Source organism: Delphinapterus leucas, chromosome 17 (genome assembly GCF_059928025.1).
Source record: "Delphinapterus leucas isolate spDelLeu-1000000601 "Yukka" chromosome 17, BTC_Dleu_Yukka2, whole genome shotgun sequence".
Lineage (NCBI taxonomy): Eukaryota > Metazoa > Chordata > Mammalia > Artiodactyla > Monodontidae > Delphinapterus > Delphinapterus leucas.
In genome coordinates this window covers 2338740-2355744 of record NC_143145.1, presented here as the reverse complement: position 1 = coordinate 2355744, position 17005 = coordinate 2338740, and the positions used below count along the sequence as shown (strand labels likewise).

General features: G+C 48.3%; 1 protein-coding gene across 1 annotated transcript in view; it reads right to left on the bottom strand.

The window, feature by feature from the left end:
- Positions 1-16484, bottom strand: part of LOC111165056 (maestro heat-like repeat family member 5) — a 41660-nt gene extending 25176 nt beyond the window's left edge. The window contains 8 exon segments of the mRNA XM_089899194.1: positions 3257-3447; positions 4962-5277; positions 6407-6435; positions 6438-6551; positions 7662-7843; positions 15428-15505; positions 16177-16326; positions 16399-16484. Coding sequence (XP_089755320.1) covers positions 3257-3447; positions 4962-5277; positions 6407-6435; positions 6438-6551; positions 7662-7843; positions 15428-15505; positions 16177-16326; positions 16399-16484 — 1146 coding nt within the window.
- Between the last annotated feature and the right edge of the window lie 521 nt (positions 16485-17005).

Below are 17005 nucleotides of genomic sequence, written 5' to 3'. Positions count from 1 at the left end.
AATTAATCTATTTTTTTTTCTTTTTATGATAAGTGCTTTCTGGGTCCTAAGAAATATTTACCTACCCCAAGGTTGGCGAGATTGTCTCCTGTGTTTTCTTCTAGAAGTGTTTTCGTTTTTTTATATTTAGGCCTTGGGTCCATCTCAAAATTAATATTTGTGAATGGTTAGAGACAGGCATTAAAGTTCCTTTTTCCCCCTAGATACGCAATTGTTGTAAAACCATTTGTTCAAAAGACTCCCCATTGAATTGCTTTGGTACCATTGTAAAAGGAATTAATCGACCATATAAGTGTGGTTTTATATTGGAGTTTCTATTCCGTTCCATTGATTTATTTGTTTAATCTCTGTCAGTTCTCACTGTCTTGTGGACTATAGCTATATAGGAAATCAGGTAGTGTAATTCTTCTTTGTTCTTTTTCAAGATTGTTTTGGCTATTCTAGGTCCTTTGAAATTTCCATATAAATTTTTAACTTATAGATTATGTTTAATTCTATAATAAAGTTAGTTGGGATTTTGATTGGCATTGCATTGAATCTATAAATCAATTTTGGGAGAATTGACATCTTAACATTATTGACTCCTGTTATCCATGATCATATAGCTCCATTTATTTAGGTTTTCTTTAATTTCTTTCTGCAATGTTTGTAAAGATCTTGCACATATTTTGTTAAATTTATCTGAGTCTTTTATGTTTTTCATGTGGCTGTGTCATTGTGTTTTTAAACCTTACTTTCCAATTGTCTGTTGTTATTATATAGAAATTCAATTGACATTTGCATATTGATTTTGTATCCTGAGATCTAGCTAAATTCAATTATTAGTAATTAATAGTTCTAGCATTAAAAAAAAAACTTTTGTGAGATTTTCTGTGTATACAATTATGTTGTCTGCAAAGAAAGATGGTTTTACATTTTCCATTGCAATCTGTGTCTGTGTTCCCGTTCCTCTTACCTTACGGCATTGGTTAGGACTTCAGTGCAACGTTGACCAGAAGTGGAGAGGGTGGACATCTTTGCCTTATTCTGATCTTAGCAGGAAGGTGTCCATTTATTTGTCACTAGGTATGTTAGTTGTAGGGTTTTCATAGATGTCAGTTTCCTCCTATTCCTACTTTGTTGAGAGCCTTTCTCTTTGTGATATTGTGATTTATAATAAAAATATATATTTGGTCTTCATCTCTATTTTCATCTGGCACAGAACTTCTAAAACCCTTTCCTAAGTTATTAGAGCAGTAAAGGTGTCTTTTGTTGTTCATAACAAGCCCGGTTCCACTTTTGGAAAGCCCTTAGGTAACCACAGGATGGGGGCAAGTTGCCAGGGGAACCAATCATGGTTAGAGGGTTGGATCTTTCATTCACTCCTCAACTTTCAGAGAGGGGAGAGGGGCTAGAGATTGACTTTAATCACCAGTGGCCAGTGATTTCATTAATCGTGCCTATTAACGAAGCCTCCGTTAAAAGCCCCAAAGGACTGGGATCTGAGAAATTTCATGTTGCTGAACATGTGTGGAATTTTTGTATATTGCTGGATTTATTTTGCTAATATTTTGTTAAAGACTTTTGAGTCCATCTTCATGAAGGATATTGGTCTGTAGTTTTGTTGTAATGTCTTTGTCTGGCTTTGGTGTCAGAGTTGTGCTGGCCTTATGAAAACATTTTGGAAGTGTTTCTTCTTCCTCTATTTCCTGAGAGAATTTGGATAGAATTGGTATTACTTCTGCCTTAACTTGTGATAGAAAATTAACCAGAAAAGTATCTGGGCCTGGAGTTTTCTTTGTGAGAAGTTTTATAAAATATGATTCCAGTTTCTTTAATACAGGACTTCTCAGACTTTCTGTTTCTTCTTGCGTCAGTTTGGTAGTTTGTGTTTTCTAAGGAGTTAGTCTATCCAACCGAAATTGCCTAATTTATTGGAATCATATTTTATTACCATCCCATATTAAAGGATGTGCAGTGTTATTCTTTCTTTGCTGTTACTGAATATTTTTTATTTTCTTGATCAGCCTATCAAGGAGCTTATCATTGTATCAATCTTTTTGAATAACCTGCTTTTGGTTTTATTCACTCTCTACTGCTTGTCCGTTTAAAAAATTTCTTTGATTTTTACTCTACTTTTTATTGTTTTCTTCCCTCTACTTACTTTGGGCTTAATTTGCACTTTTGGGGATAGTTTCTTAAAATGGAGGTTTAGGAAATAGATTTTATACACTTTTTTCTTTTCTAATATAGGCATTAAAAATATAAATTTCTTCTAAGCATTGTTTTTTGTTGAACCCCACAGATTGTCAAAATTTCATATTGTGTTTTACTTATCATTCAGTTCAAAGTATTTTCTAATTTCCTTTGTGATTTCTTCTTTGACCTATGGAGTATTTAAGAGTGTTGTCTAACTTCCAAATATTTGGAATTTTTCCAGATGTATTTTTGCTATCATTCTGTAATTGATGTTCTGGGCAGAGAATGTACTCTGTTTGATTTCAGTCCTTTTAAATTTATTGAAACTTGATATATGGCCCAGCAAATGATCTATCTTGGTGAATGTTCTATTTACATTTGAAAGGAACGTGAATTAGATCAATTTGGTTAATTACGTTGTTCAAGTCTTCTGTGTCCTTGTGATTTTCTGTCTCATTTTTCTATTAATTACTTGTATTGCTGCTGCTGCTGGTGTTATTTCCACTAAATGCCATTTAATTACTACTATTCTGCTGCTACTATATGATAATAATAACTAATGTAGGGAGTGAGGGCTTCCTGTCTGTCAGGCACAGCGCCAAACACTACGTGGATTATTTCCTGTCATCTCACAATGAACGTTTGAGGTTGGTACTTTTACCCCCATTTGACAGACGAGGAAACTAAGGTACGGAGAGGCAAAGTAGGTCACCCGACACGCAGCTGTGATTGGTTGAATCTGGACTTAAACCCAGGTCTGCCAGGGCCCCATGTCCCTTTTCCCGGCCACACAAAACCTTCACGTGGTGTGTGGTCGGAGATGGACCAGCATGACACCCATCCTCGGCTGTGGCAACTTCAGTCCACGCCGACCTCTTCTTTCCTCCCTTGGTCTCAGATCTGGCCTCTGCATCCTCTCTGGGCCCCTCAGTCACAGATCCAGCCCCCAGGGTGGGTGGGAAGGACACTTACTCTGTGCCAGGTGCCTAGAGACCAAGGTTCAAATCCCAACTCCACAGAGACCAGTCCCATGACTGTCGTCAAGTCCCCTCCCCTCCAAGCCTGTTGCTCATCTGTAACAGCCTCGCCCTGCCTCCCCCTCTGTCCCCTCCCTCCCCCTCCCTCCCTGATCTCCTCCCTCCTCCCAGGGCTGAGCGGGTGCCTCCCATCCCCCATCATCCCCGCAGAAGGCCTTGTGGCAGAGCTCCCTCCCTACCTGGGCCAGCTGCTCTTCCCAGCAAGCCTTCTCTGTCTCCTTGAAGATCTCCTCTGTGGGACGGAGGACGGGTCCCTGGAGGCCAGACCTGATGTCCATGGCCAGGACCGGGTCTTGGGCTCCATCTCCCCCATTGCTTGGACACGACTGATGTCCTGCCTCTGCCCATTCTGGCTCCATCGGGGAGGCGAGCTCGGAGGATGGCGAGCCGGACTTGGGCTCAGGGTCCAGAAAGCTGGTCTGGAGTTGTGGCCCTGCCACACTTGCTGTGTGACCTCAGGTAGGTCACGTTCCCTCTCTGGACCTCAGGCTCACCAATGGTAAATGGAGGGTTCCCTCTGGGCATGGTTGCTTGGGATGTACTTGGGTCCCCTCAAGGGTGGGAAAACGAGGCTCAGAGAGGGGCACATTGGGAGGCTGCAAAGCTTTTACGGAACTTTGGAAACCCAACCTCAGGGGGAGCGGCTGCTTCAGGGATGGCCCTGGGAGTTTCAGAGGTCACCCAAGGCAAAGAGGGACCTCCACCCAGCCTGCCAGCCCCAGGCACAGGGTGCAAAGCTGAGCCAAGAGTCCACTCTCCCAAGCACGGCCTCTGAGGCCTCCCCGCCGGCTTCCTTGTAGAGAGCAGGGCCTGCCACCCCCCTTTCCTCCCCCTGACCTCAACCCCTCGCCGAGGCTGCTGACCAGCTCCTCCCTAAGGCCCTGAGGTGTACTCACACCATTCCCTCCTCAAACTCCTACTCATCCCTCAAGGCATGGCTCAGACTTGGCTGCCTGCTCTGGGAAGCCCTCCCTTATGGCCACCAGGGCCGCCCGGTACCTCCCCCGCTGGGCAGAAGTGAGCTCAGCTCATGCTTGTGAATGGATGAATGAGTGAGGGATGAGAGTTGGCGCGTGCCTGCCTGGGAGGCTGTGAGCTCCTGAGGGCAGAGCCGGGCACATGACAGGCGCTCAGTGTTTGCTGTCTTGCATTAGCTGAGCCTCAGGCTGGCAAAACCCTTCCCTGTAAGTCCTCTCTGGGGTTCTCAGAGACCCTGCTATCCAGGCCGTCCTTCCAGTGGCTCAGAGGCAGTGGCTGCTGAGGAAACACAGAGACCTGGACCCCACAGGCCCAGGACGTGCGGCTGGGTGTCCCAGGCCCGTCGCACAGCCTCTGTGAGCTTGACCTCCCCGTCTGCCAGGGATCCGGGGAGAGGACCACGTGGCAGGGCAGGCCTGCCTCCTGGGCTTCCTCGCTCCGTCCCAAGTCTGTCCAGGCCTGTTGTCGAAACGCTGACAGCAGGAACACAGGCTAGTGGGGATGGGCAGCTCGGCTAGCCGCTGGTGCCCTACCCTGGGAGTCCCGAAGTGGCCCAGGCTGGCCGAGGGGAGGTGGGCTGCGGGAGTGCTCGGACCATAGCCCATGGCCCTCTGGCACGGGGATGCTTCACTGTTGCACAGCCTGCGTGTGTCCCGCGGATCAGCAGCCCTGCATGCCCCCTCCTGCTCTCTCCTCATGACCTCCCCCTCCACCTGCTGGCCTGGGGACAGAGGGTGGCCAAGCCCAGGCCCTGAGCACGGGACATACCGTTAGAGGTCAGGACGCCCATCACGTAGAGGAGGCTGCTGTGAGGGAAGACGCCCGACAGGACCTCGGTCTCCAGGTGCCGGGCCACCAGCCACCAGCAGTGCCTGCAGGTGGCCACCAGCACGTTGCTGGCCGCGTCCCGGTAGCCCTCCTCCAGCTCCCGGGTGCGGGCAGGAAGGAAGAGTGGTCTGGTTTGGTGGGCAGGACGGCTACCGTCCACCCAGTTTTTCGATAGAAAACTGAGACCGAGGAAGGCCGACATGCATAGCTGGCAGGTGAAGATCAGGTCCAATCTCAGGCTCAGAGCTGCACGTGCCTGTCAGCATCCCCGATCCTCTGACTGGTCCAAGACCTATTGTCATTCTTCTTGCTTCTGAGCCTTTGCTCATGCTGTACCTCCTGCCTGCCTTACGGTTCCCACTTGCCCTGTCTATGCAAACCCTAGCCCTGCATTTCGTGGCATCTGAAAGTGAGGGGGTCTCTGGTCTCTCCCCATGTGATGCTGGTCCCTGTGATGCTGTTTGATCATCCTATGAAATTGTTATATCATTTATAAATTTTTAAAAATTTATTTATTTGTTTTATTTATTTATTTTTGTCTGTGTTGGGTGTTTGTTGCTGTGTGCGGGCTTTCTCTAGTTGAGGTGAGCGGGGGCTACTCTTCGTTGTGGTGCGAGGGCTTCTCATTGCGGTGACTTCCCTTGTTGTGGAGCACGGGCTCTAGGGCACGCGGGCTTCAGTAGTTGTGCCACGTGGGCTCAGTAGTTGTGGCTCGCGGGCTCTAGAGCACAGGTTCAGTACTTGTGGTGCAAGGGCTTAGTTGCTCCGCAGCAATATCTTCCCAGACCAGGGCTCAAACGCGTGTCCCCTGCACTGGCAGGTGGATTCTTTTTTTTTTGCGGTACGCGGGCCTCTCACTGTTGTGGCCTCTCCCATTGCGGAGCACAGGCTCTGGATGTGCAGGCTCAGCGACCATAGCGCTCACGGGCTTAGTTGCTCCGCGGCATGTGGGATCTTCCCGGACCAGGGCTTGAACCCGTGTCTCCTGCACTGGCAGGCGGATTCTTAACCACTGAGCCACCAGGGAAGCCCCTCCATTCATTCTTTTATTCACTCATTCATTAAAAAGCCAGACAGAGCTTTCCCCCAATCATCTACCCAGCCATCCATCCCCTGTGACTTTAGGCAAATCATTTCCCTTCCCTAAGCTTCAGTTTCCTCATCTCTGGGGATCATAATAATCTTATCGAGAGACTGTTCAGAGGATGGTGCACACGTATCCGTCCACTTTCCTCCCTTCCCCCTTGGCTCATTGGACACATGAGATTGACTTGCCCCAAATCATGGCGCTGCTGTCTGGAGGAACCAAGGTTTGATCCCCCTCTGGGGTCCAGCCCTTCCCTCTGCTCCCCACGACTGCCCTGAGTGGCCCGAGCAGCTCCCACCTCCAGGTTGTCTACAAAGTAGTCATGATGGTTTCCAGCACCAGGTTGGGGTCCCCGTGAGCCACGTTCTTGATTTTCTCGATGACGTACTTCAGGTGGAGGGGGTCTGAACTATTCAGGTCCTGGAGCGTCTTGAAGCAGATGGTTAAAGCAGATGGCAAGAAAGTGTGAGGATCGGTGTGCTGTAGGAATGTCACATTGTGCTAACAGGGCTGGGTGGGCAGCAAAAGGGTAGGGCTGGGAATGGGAAACAGTGATCTGAAAGGGAGGACTGGGAACTGAACACACTGGGAAATCCTGGGCCTCCTGACTGTTCTGTCAGTCCTTCCGGGGTTCAAGGTAGGATGAGAAGCAAGAAAGCAAGCAGGGAATGCATCCTTGTTCACCCATGCGTATTTCCATCCATTCACTGATTCATCCTCCTTTTCATGCATCCATTTACCCATTCATCTATCACCCACCTATCCATCAATCCATCCATTAATAAACGTATCCATCTATCTACCCATCCACTCATAAATTCATCTATTCATCCATCTACCCACTCTTCATCCATTTAAAAATTCATCTACCCATCCATCCATTTATCCATCCATCCACCCATCCCTCTGTCCCTCCATCTATTCATTCCTTCATCCTTTCATCCTCCATCCAGTCACCCAACATTCAATGATGTTCATTCACTGTGTGGTCATAGGGCTGTGTGTGCGGCTTAAAGGGGAGTCAAGGCCCAGCTCTGCTCTGAAGGAGCCTCCAGCCCAAGGGAGCCCTACCCAGTATTGGTGGACTTCAGTTCTCTGGGGGAGTTGTATAAAAGGCCCTGGGCACACAGGGAGGGGAGGGGTGATAAATCCTGACTAAGGTGGAGAGTAGGGACTGTCTTCTCAGAGGAGGTGGCACTTTAACTTGGCCTAGAAGGATGAGGGCAAGTCATCCTTTGAATGAGGGGAAAAGCATTCCAGTGAGAGGGCCAGGGGTAAGCTGAGGTTCTAAGGTGTGAAAGGTGCTGGAGGAGAGTGGAGGGTGATGGGTGAGGGAAGGCATTTTGGATGGTGCCTCAGGAGACTTGAAAAGGCCAAGGAGGATGGGCAGGAGTCTCTGCTGAAAGCTGCCTATGTCCACACTTCTTGACACCCCAAGGTCCCAGAGAGTGGACTTCCTCTGGCCCTCGTCACCAGGACTTCTTTGGGTGGAGGGACTGAGGGGGTCTGCTGGAACCTGACTGCCCTGCCTGAGTCCCGGGGCCAGTGGTCACCTGCGTTGTAGGCTTCCTCCATGAATGTCTTGTGTTCCTTGGGCACCAGGGCAGCCTGGTTGCTCTGTGACTTGCAGAGCAGGATGGTGGTGGGGTGCATCCATCTGTCCCTGGGGACAGAATCCTGAGGCACATTTATGTAAGACTGGTTCTTCGTGGATTCAGAGATGTGGGAGGAGATTCTGAAACAGAAAAGGGGTTCCTGGGTGTATGCATCTGGGTGCCCTTGTGTGCGTTCATGGATGCAGGAGCAGTAGATGCCGAGAGCCACCTTGGTCTGGATCAGGCTTGGCAACATTTTTCCATGCACCCACCCTTCTGTTTAATAGACTGACTGAATCCTGGGAGGAGGGCATGCCAAGCCCTCTTAATATTGAACTATGAAATGTGTGTCAGATAAAGTCACTCAGAATCCTCCCATGGTTTCCCACTGCACTCAGAGAAAAACCCAAAGTCCTAAAAATGATGAAGATGACACTGGTGCTTCCATCCAAATGGAGTCACAAGGACAAGATTCACCCTCCTGCCTTACATAACTGGAAAACTGGAAAAAATATACAAAACCATGAATAACAGATATTAGGCAGAAAGCAGGGCAGGACAATGATTCCTGATGGATGGAAAACCAACGAGGCTGGCTCCAAATTGCTGCAGCTTTGCTGCCTGAAAACTTTCTAATTTGCAGTGCAGGGGGGGAGAGCCCAAGAAAACCTAGTGGTCTACTTGAGTTGAGGAAATAGAGGTGGAAGTTTGGGGAGGCCAAAGTGGCCAGAGTTTGCAGGGAAGAATAATAGCAGAGAGCTGCATGGGGAGGGACTGTGAGCTCTGGACATTTTCAGAGCACCCCCTGCCCCCCAAGTCTTTCTCTGCATGCTGATCAGCACACGTGTGAAAAGGAAGCACCTGAAGGAGCAGAGGAAACAATTCTTGGAGTTTACACAGTCTGAGAGTGGTTCCTGTTTTCATCAGCCAGAGTGGAAAACCTTGTAATTCATAGGGCATTGGTCAGAGTACTATGAATGGTATTATCTCCATAGTGGGGAAAAATTTCAGCCCTAGACAAGAATGCTTTGGCCTGCCCTTATAAAGCTTAAAGGAATGCCTCAAAAGGACCAAATTGTTTTTCAATAATTTAGTTATATGCCAGAACAAAGCTCAAGAATTTATAAAGTACAGGAATATCCAGCACCTGAAAAGGTAAAATTCACAATGCCTAGCATTGAATAGAACATTACCAGGCATGCAGAAGCAGCAAGAAAATATGACCCATTATGAGGAGAAAAATCAGCAGATCAAAAACAACACATAAATGACACAAATGAGAGAATTAGTAGGCAAGGACATGAAATATTATTATAATTATATTCCATATTTTCAACATGGTAGGTTAAAACATAAGCACACTAAGGAAAGATGTGGAAAATATTAAAAAGATGAAAAACACAATATGCTTAAGATTAAGAATACACAGAATGAGTTTAACAGCAGATTAGACACCATAGATGCAAAAATTAGTGAACCTGAAGACACAACAGAAACTATCCAAAAATGTAACACTAATAGAAAAAAGATTGAAAAAAAAAAAAAAAGGAACACAGCATCAGTGAGCTGTGGGACAACTACAAAGGGCCTATTTGAGTCCTCACAGGAGAAGAAAAGAGGACAGAGAAATATTTGAAGAAATAATATCTGAAGTTTTCAAGTTAATGAAAACCATAAACCCACAGATCCAGGAAACTCAGTGAACCACAAGGAAAAGAAACATGAAGAAAACTAAGTTACATTGAAATAAAGAGGAAATCCTAAAAACAGCCAGAGGGAAAAAAGACACATTTTATACAAAGGTATAAAGATAAGAATGAGAGCCATAAGATTAAGAATTAGTTCTTGTCAGAAACAGTGCAAAGTGACAGTGGAGCAACATTTTAAAATAGAAAAGAAAAATAGAAAAAAGAAGAGATGGGACAAAGAGAAAACAAATTGCAAGTTGGTAAAATAGAAACCAATAATAGAAAGAGAGATGGGAAATCCCCAAGCATTTGGAAACTAAATAACATATTTTAAAATAAGGCACAGGCCAAGAAGAAATCAAAAGAGAAAGTAAAAAGGATTTTGAACTGAAGGAAAATAAAAACACAACATATCAAAATGCATGGGGTGCAGCTAAAGCAGTGCTTAGAGGGAAATTTATAACATTAAAATTTATAGTACTACAAAGGAATAAAGGTTTGGAATCAATGACCTAAGCTTCCATCTTAAAAACTAGGAATAGAAGGGCATATTAAAGCTAACACAAGAAAATAAAAAGTAGAACAGAAATGAAATCGAAAACAGAAAAACAATAGAGAAAATCAATGAAACCAAAAGCTGGTTCTTTGAAATGATGAAAACATTTTTTTTTTCTTTCTGGTACGCGGGCCTCTCACTGTTGTGGCCTCTCCCATTGTGGAGCACAGGCTCCGGACGTGCAGGCTCAGCGGCCATGGCTCACGGGCCCAGCCGCTCCGTGGCATGTGGGATCTTCCCAGACCGGGGCATGAACCCGTGTCCCCTGCATCGGTAGGCGGACTCTCAACCACTGTGCCACCAGGGAAGCCCATGATGAAAACATTTGATAAACTTCTAGCGTTATTTATCTGAGGAATACAAGGCTGGTTGAACATTTGAAAATCAATCAATGTGGGGACTTCTCTGGTGTGGAGTGGTTAAGACTCCATGCTTCCACTGCAGGGGGCACAGGTTCAACCCATGATCATGGAACTAAGACCCCACATGCCACGTGGCATGGCCAAAAAAAAGAAAATCAATCAATGTAATTCACTGTATTGGCAGACTAAAGAAGAAAATCATAAAACCATCTCAATAGATGCAGAGAAAGTATTTGACAAAATTCAACATCCATTCACAATAAAAGCAGGAAGTAAGAGAACATCCTCAATCTGATAGAGTACTTACAAAAATCTTACAGCTAATATCATACTTAATAGTGAAAGATACTGTTTTCCCCATATAATTGGGCATGAGGTGAGGATGTCTGCCCTCACTATTCCTATTTGACATTGTACTGAGGGCTTAGTCAATAGAAAATGGTAAGAAAAGAAATTAAAGGCATGCAGACTGGAAAGGAAGTATCCATATTTGTAGAGGACGGTATTATCTAAATAGAAAACTCCAAAGAATCTAAAAAAAACCCTACTGGAACTAAAAAGTGAATTCAGCAATTTGCAAATATAAAGTCAGCATACAAAAATCAGTCATGTTTCTATATACCTAGCAATGAACAATTGGGAATTAAAATAAAAAAGGTACTATATACAATAGCACTAAAAGTCATGAGATATTTAGGGATAAATCTATCAAATAATTGCAAGATCTATATACTGTAAAATATAAAATATTGATGAAAGAAGTTAAGACTTTCATAAGTGAAGAGGCATACCATGTTCACAGATTGGAAGATTCAATATTGTTAAGATGTCTGTTTTCTCTAAATTTATCTAAATATTCAATGCAATTCCAATCAAAATCCCAGAAGAATTTTTTTGTAGTAACCAACAAGTTGTTTCGAAAATGTATATGGAAAAGTAAAGGAATGAAGATAGCCAAAACAATTTTGAGGAAGAACAAAATTGGAGGACCCACACTACTGATTTGAAGATTTATTATAAAGCTATAGTAATCAAGACAGTGTGGTACTGATGAAAGCACAGAAATATAAATAAATAGAACAAAGCATAGAGTCTAGAAAAAGACCCACATGTATTTTGATAAAGGCACAAAACCAATTCAATTAAGAAAGGATAGTCTATTCAACAAATGGTGTTGTAATAATTGGATATACACATGTAAAAAAAAAAATCCCAATTTATACTTCACTACATACCTAAATTAACTCAAAATGGATCATAGACCTTAAAGTAAAACCTACAATTCTAAAACTTCTAGAAGAAAATATAGGAGGAAAACTTTGTGACCTTGAGTTGGACAAAGATATGTTGTATATGACATCAAAAGCACTATCCATAAAATAAAAAATTGGTAAATAAATTCATCAAAATTAAGAACGTCTGCTTTTCAAAAGGCAGCTATAAAAAAATGAAATGATAAGCTTCGGACTTGGAGGAAGTATTTGCAAATCACATATCTGATAAAAGACTATATCTGATATGTACAAATAACTCACAAAACAAAACAAAACAAAACACAAACAACCTAAGAAAATACAGGCAAAAAATTCAAATAAACATTCCACTAAAGGAAAAAAGCAGATGGCAAATAAGCCCGTAAGAATGGCTCAACATCATTCCCCATGAGGGAAACCAATTAAAACCACAGTGGGATATCAATACACATCTACTAGAATGGATAAAATAAGAAAAATCAGAAAATACCAAGTGCTGGTGAGGATGCAGAGTAACTGGAGTCTCCATCATCACCAGTGAAAATGCAAAATGGTACGGCCAGTGTGGAAAGTAGTTTGGTACTTTCTTAGAAAGTGAAACCTACATTTGCCATCCAAATCAGCTATTCTACTCCTAGACATTTACTCAAGTGAAATGACAACTTCGCACAAAAATCTGTACACGAATGTTTAGAGTGGCTTTATAATAACCTCAAACCCCAAGTGTCCTCCAACTGGTGAATGCATAAACAAACTGTGTTACATTTGCAGAAATACTACTTAGCAATAACAAGAAATGAATGTATGTAAATAAAAAAGAAATACTGTAAGTAAAAAAAAAAACAAAAAAAACCAAGAACCAAAGAAATAAGAACAAATAGGATCCCCTCCACCTCACTTCCTTCTGCTCTTTCTTGCTAACCCCGTCCACCCCAGCTACAGTGAGCTCCTGAGGCTCCGCCACCCGCCAGGCACACTTCTGTCTCAGGACATTTGCACTGGCTGTTCCTTTGGTCTGGGGAACGTCCTTCCTTCAGAGTTGCTCGGCTCAGTCTAACACCTCCTTCAAGTCTTTGCTCAATTGTTTCTTTCTTGATGAACTTCTTTAAAATCTGACCCTCACCCTGCACTCTCTACCCCCTAAACTTGTCAATTTCTTTCCGTATCCCTTTTCACCTTGTAGCATCATATAACTCACCGTACTATGTCTCTGGTTTATTGACTGTCTCCCCCACTGGAATGTAAACCAGGAGGCAGGGCTCTTCATGTCTTGTTTCCAGCTGTGTCCCCAATGCCTGGAATAGTGCCTGGTATGCTTAGCAGGGGCTCAGCAAATGTTTGTGGAATGAATGGTAGAGCGATGTGTCCAAAGCAGCCATCAGCCCTGCCTGCATCTTCTAGGTACAGCCCTGGGACAGCCCTCCCAGCTCGCTAGGTTCCTGGTGGTCTGTCCCCTGCAGCCTCCACGCCAGGATTAGCTGCCCGAGCCCTCTCCACCTGACCATGGGACTTTGCTCTCCCCTCTGCCCAGAGCATGTGTCCTTCTTCATTTTCCCTTTGTGACGCCCACGTGAAGTCAGCCTTCAGCCTTCCTGACTTGGTAAGAGCATCCTAAGGTGTGTCTCCTGGCTCCCTGGCTGACTGGTGGCCCTCCTTGGCTCTCCCTGAGCTCCTTGGAAACCTGGTGGCACCACTGACTAACCCCTAGTCCTTTGCCTTCGCAAGTTTCCCTGGGGATGCGCTGGCTGTCTCTGGGTCCCCAACGTGTCCCAGGGCAGGCCCTGAGTAAAGGTCGACTGAACGAGTGAATAAGTGGATACTGCTGAGAGCGTGCTCCTGGGAGGACCTTCCTTGAACAGCGGGACTGTCCTCCTCCCGTCCACCTGGAGCTGCTATCAGCAGCCCTGCCTCCTTCAGCTCCCTTCCCACGTGGTGTCCCTGCTCGGAGTGGGGGCCCCTTCCCCATCCCTTGGCCATGCCCAGCCTGAGGACCCTCCCCCCCCGCCATCTGCCTCTTTGGGGACCAGTGACCGTGTGGCCAGGCAGGGGACACTCCCGGGGTTGCCCGAGATGTTGCTTTCCTGCGTGTCTGAGCTGGTGACACAGAGGACTCAGCCCTGACCAGGGGACTTGCTGGGATGAAAGCGTTTATAAAGTGCAGGGAACAGAGACTGGGTCGGGGGGGCACTTGGCTTGAGGGTGGCTGACGGGCTCTGTAGTCCCCGAGCCTGCACAATGCCCTGAGTGGCATCCTTCCTGCCGTCTCCCCTCACTCAGTGAGTATTTAGTAAACGCTTACAGTGTGCCAGGCACCACTCCAGGACCTGGGGGTTCATCAGGGGACAAAAACACCCAGAAGCTCCTTCCCTCGTGGCACTTATGTCCCAGGGACAGTGAGAAGGACGACGGTCAAGCCTGCCAGGGAGTGGGTAAGCTGTGGAGGTTATTTTAAGCAGGTCAGGGAGGCTTGGCTGGTAAAGTAGGCACCCAGAGTGGGTGCTGGATGACTGAATAATTCAGTGGTGAATGAATGAAGGCATTCTGGGAACAGGGCAGCTCGCCCCTGCCTGGGAAGGATGGGCGCGTCCCTTCCCGTCACCTCTGCCCCGCCACCCACCTCACCAGCGCCTCCACCGCCACCAACGAGGATGGCCATGTGTTGGGGGCTCGATCATGTCCACACTGTCCTCACATCAACCCTGCGAGGTGCTGAGACACAGAGAGGTTCAGTGACCCGTCCCAGGAAACACAGCCTCTGCAGGACAGTGCACGTTCAGATCTGCACAATTCTAAAGCCTGCTTCCCGGGGACGTGGCCACCGGGGCTCAGTACACACTCGAGCCCTGCCGGAAGGCCCTTCTTCCTACGGCCTTTCAGAAAACCACTCACTCCCCTGCCACTCCTGGCGGGCTCAGCCATTCACACAGAGCCTGGCCTCCCTCTGCACCCAGGAGGGGCCTCGGGCTGGTCAGTGATGGCCACAGTCACAAGCGAGACCCCTGTCTCACCACAAACACGCATCCCAGCCCCAAGGCGACCAGGACTGAATGTATTTTTAAAGACAGAAAAACAGTAGGAACGCAGTTAGCAAACAGCTGCAGGGGGAGCGTTTTCTCGCCATAGATGTGATGCAGGATGCGCCGGGGTGAGGGGGGAGACAGGCCTGACAACGCAGGCAGAAGCAACAGTGCAGAACAGAGGAGCTGCGTTCAGAGGCGGGTACGGGCTGCTGCCCTGGGGACAGCCGCAGGGATGGGAACACAGGCGGGAATCCCGCCCTGGAATCCCCCACCCCCACCCCAAGGGACGGCCTGGAGAGCCATGCTTGAGTCCCCACAGAGCACACCCTGGGCTGGGGGCCGAGGAGGCCGGGGAGGGAGCCTTCAGGCCAGACTCCGACCTGCGACTGGACACGGGAGGTGGAACTGCCCTCGTGCCTGCCTGGGGCGCTGGGGACACGAGACCAAAGTCCCCAGAGGAGCCTTCCTTGGTGTACGTTCCTTGAGTCTGTTAGGTCCTGGGCTGCTGTATCCTCTCGATGAAGTCGAGGTTCAGGGAAGCAATGGACAGTCTGTCTGTCGTCTATCCATCCGTCCACTCGTTCTCATACCTCTGTTTCCCACAAGCGGTCAGCAGCCACAGGTGGCGCGATGGCAAAGGCTGTGTTGGGATTCGAGTACCCCTCTCCACATCACCCCCCAGCCTCCTCTCCACCAAGTCAAGGGGACCCCAGCTGCCGGACCCCTCTCTCGGCTCAGGGCCTGGGAGTCAGCTCCCTGCTGCCCTGCAGGGGGTGCTCTCCTGGAAGACCACATGGGGGTCCCCTCCTGGGCTCCCACATGCCCCTGCCTGGCGCTGGGCTGACCTGGGGCCCTGGAACCTGGCTAAAGAGGTCCTGTCGGCCATGGTGTGGCTGTGTGGCTTTTCTGAACGCGGCCCGTCCCTGTTGGGGTGCGGTTGGAGGTGCTGCCAGCTCTGTCCTCGTGCCTGGCGGAGCAGTCCTATCTCTGGGCATGCCCTCCGCCACCCCAGCCAGCCCTGACCTCACCCCTGAGGTCACAAATGTTCCAGCACCCAGCACACCTTTGCAGGAACAGTGCCGTGGAATCGAACACCGTGTTCTGGGCACAGCATGTGCGCGTGTGTGTGTGCATGTGTGTGTACACCTATGTCCCCAGTGTGGCCTCGGGCCCGGGCCCTCCACCTCTGGTTCTCAGTTATCTCCTTCTGGACACCCGTGGAGCTGGCCCCAGCTGACACCTTGATGCACCTTTGAGACGCCCCAAGGCAGAAGGCCCGGCTAATCCCTGCCTGGATTCCCAGCCCAAGCAACTGTGAGGCAGTAAACGTGTGTGGTCTGAAGTCCCTAAGTTTGGGGTCATTTGTTCCATAGCGATACATAAGTAATGCATGCCCCGTGCCAGGGAAGAAGCGGCAGAGCTGGGACTCTGTATGGCCTCCCAGCAGAAGCTGTCTCTGGGCGGTTCTGGAGTGGAGTTCCCGCTTGTGGCCCCTGGTCCAGTTCCATGGCTGCAGGGGAAGCTGGGTCCAGGAGGCAGACCGGGACTCTCAGCATGGACCCCTGTCACCTCACTTGGCTATTGGAGGCCCTACCATTGAGGACGCCCCAGGGCCCATGGACTGCTGGTGCCTGGACCTGCTGCTGGGCCAGCTTGCTCCGGGGCCACGGGCATCTCCCTCTGCCCAGCCAACCCCGATCTCGAGGAGTCCTTGCAGCCACGCTGTGCCCGCAGCCCCTGCGTCCTGGAGATAGTCATGAGGGGACATGGGCCACCATGGGGGAAACCACAGAGAAAACGGGTGGCCACTGCCCACCGCCGAGGCCTTGGGGGCTCCGGAGCTGGCCCAGGGTTCAGACCCCAGTTCTGGTTCTGCTGGCCAGATGACCTTTCGGAGGCCATGACCCCTTTAGAAACAGGGGTTGGGGCTTCCCTGGTGGTGTGGTGGTTGAGAATCTGCCTGCCACTGCAGGGGACACAGGTTTGAGCCCTGGTCTGGGAAGATCCCACATGCTGCGGAGCAACTAGGCCCGTGAGCCACAACTGCTGAGCCTGCACGTCTGGAGCCTGTACTCCGCAAAAGAAAGGCCGTGACAGTGAGAGGCCCGCGCACCACGATGAGGAGGGGTCCCTGCTCGCTGCAACTAGAGAAAGCCCTTGCGCAGCAACGAAGACCCAACGTGGCCAAAAATAAATTTATTAAAAAAAAAAAAGAAAGAAACAGGGGCTGACAATACTCCCTCCACAGCTAGTTCTGAGACTTAAATCACTTTTCCCTGAGAGGTGCTTGGCACGAGACAGACGCCCAGTGCAGCAGAGCTGCCGGACTTCCTGGGCGGCCTCACCAGGTCTAAATGCGACTGAACTTCACGACCTTCCGTGAGATGCGCATCGTGGGCTCACACCCCGTGGTGGGGAGGAGA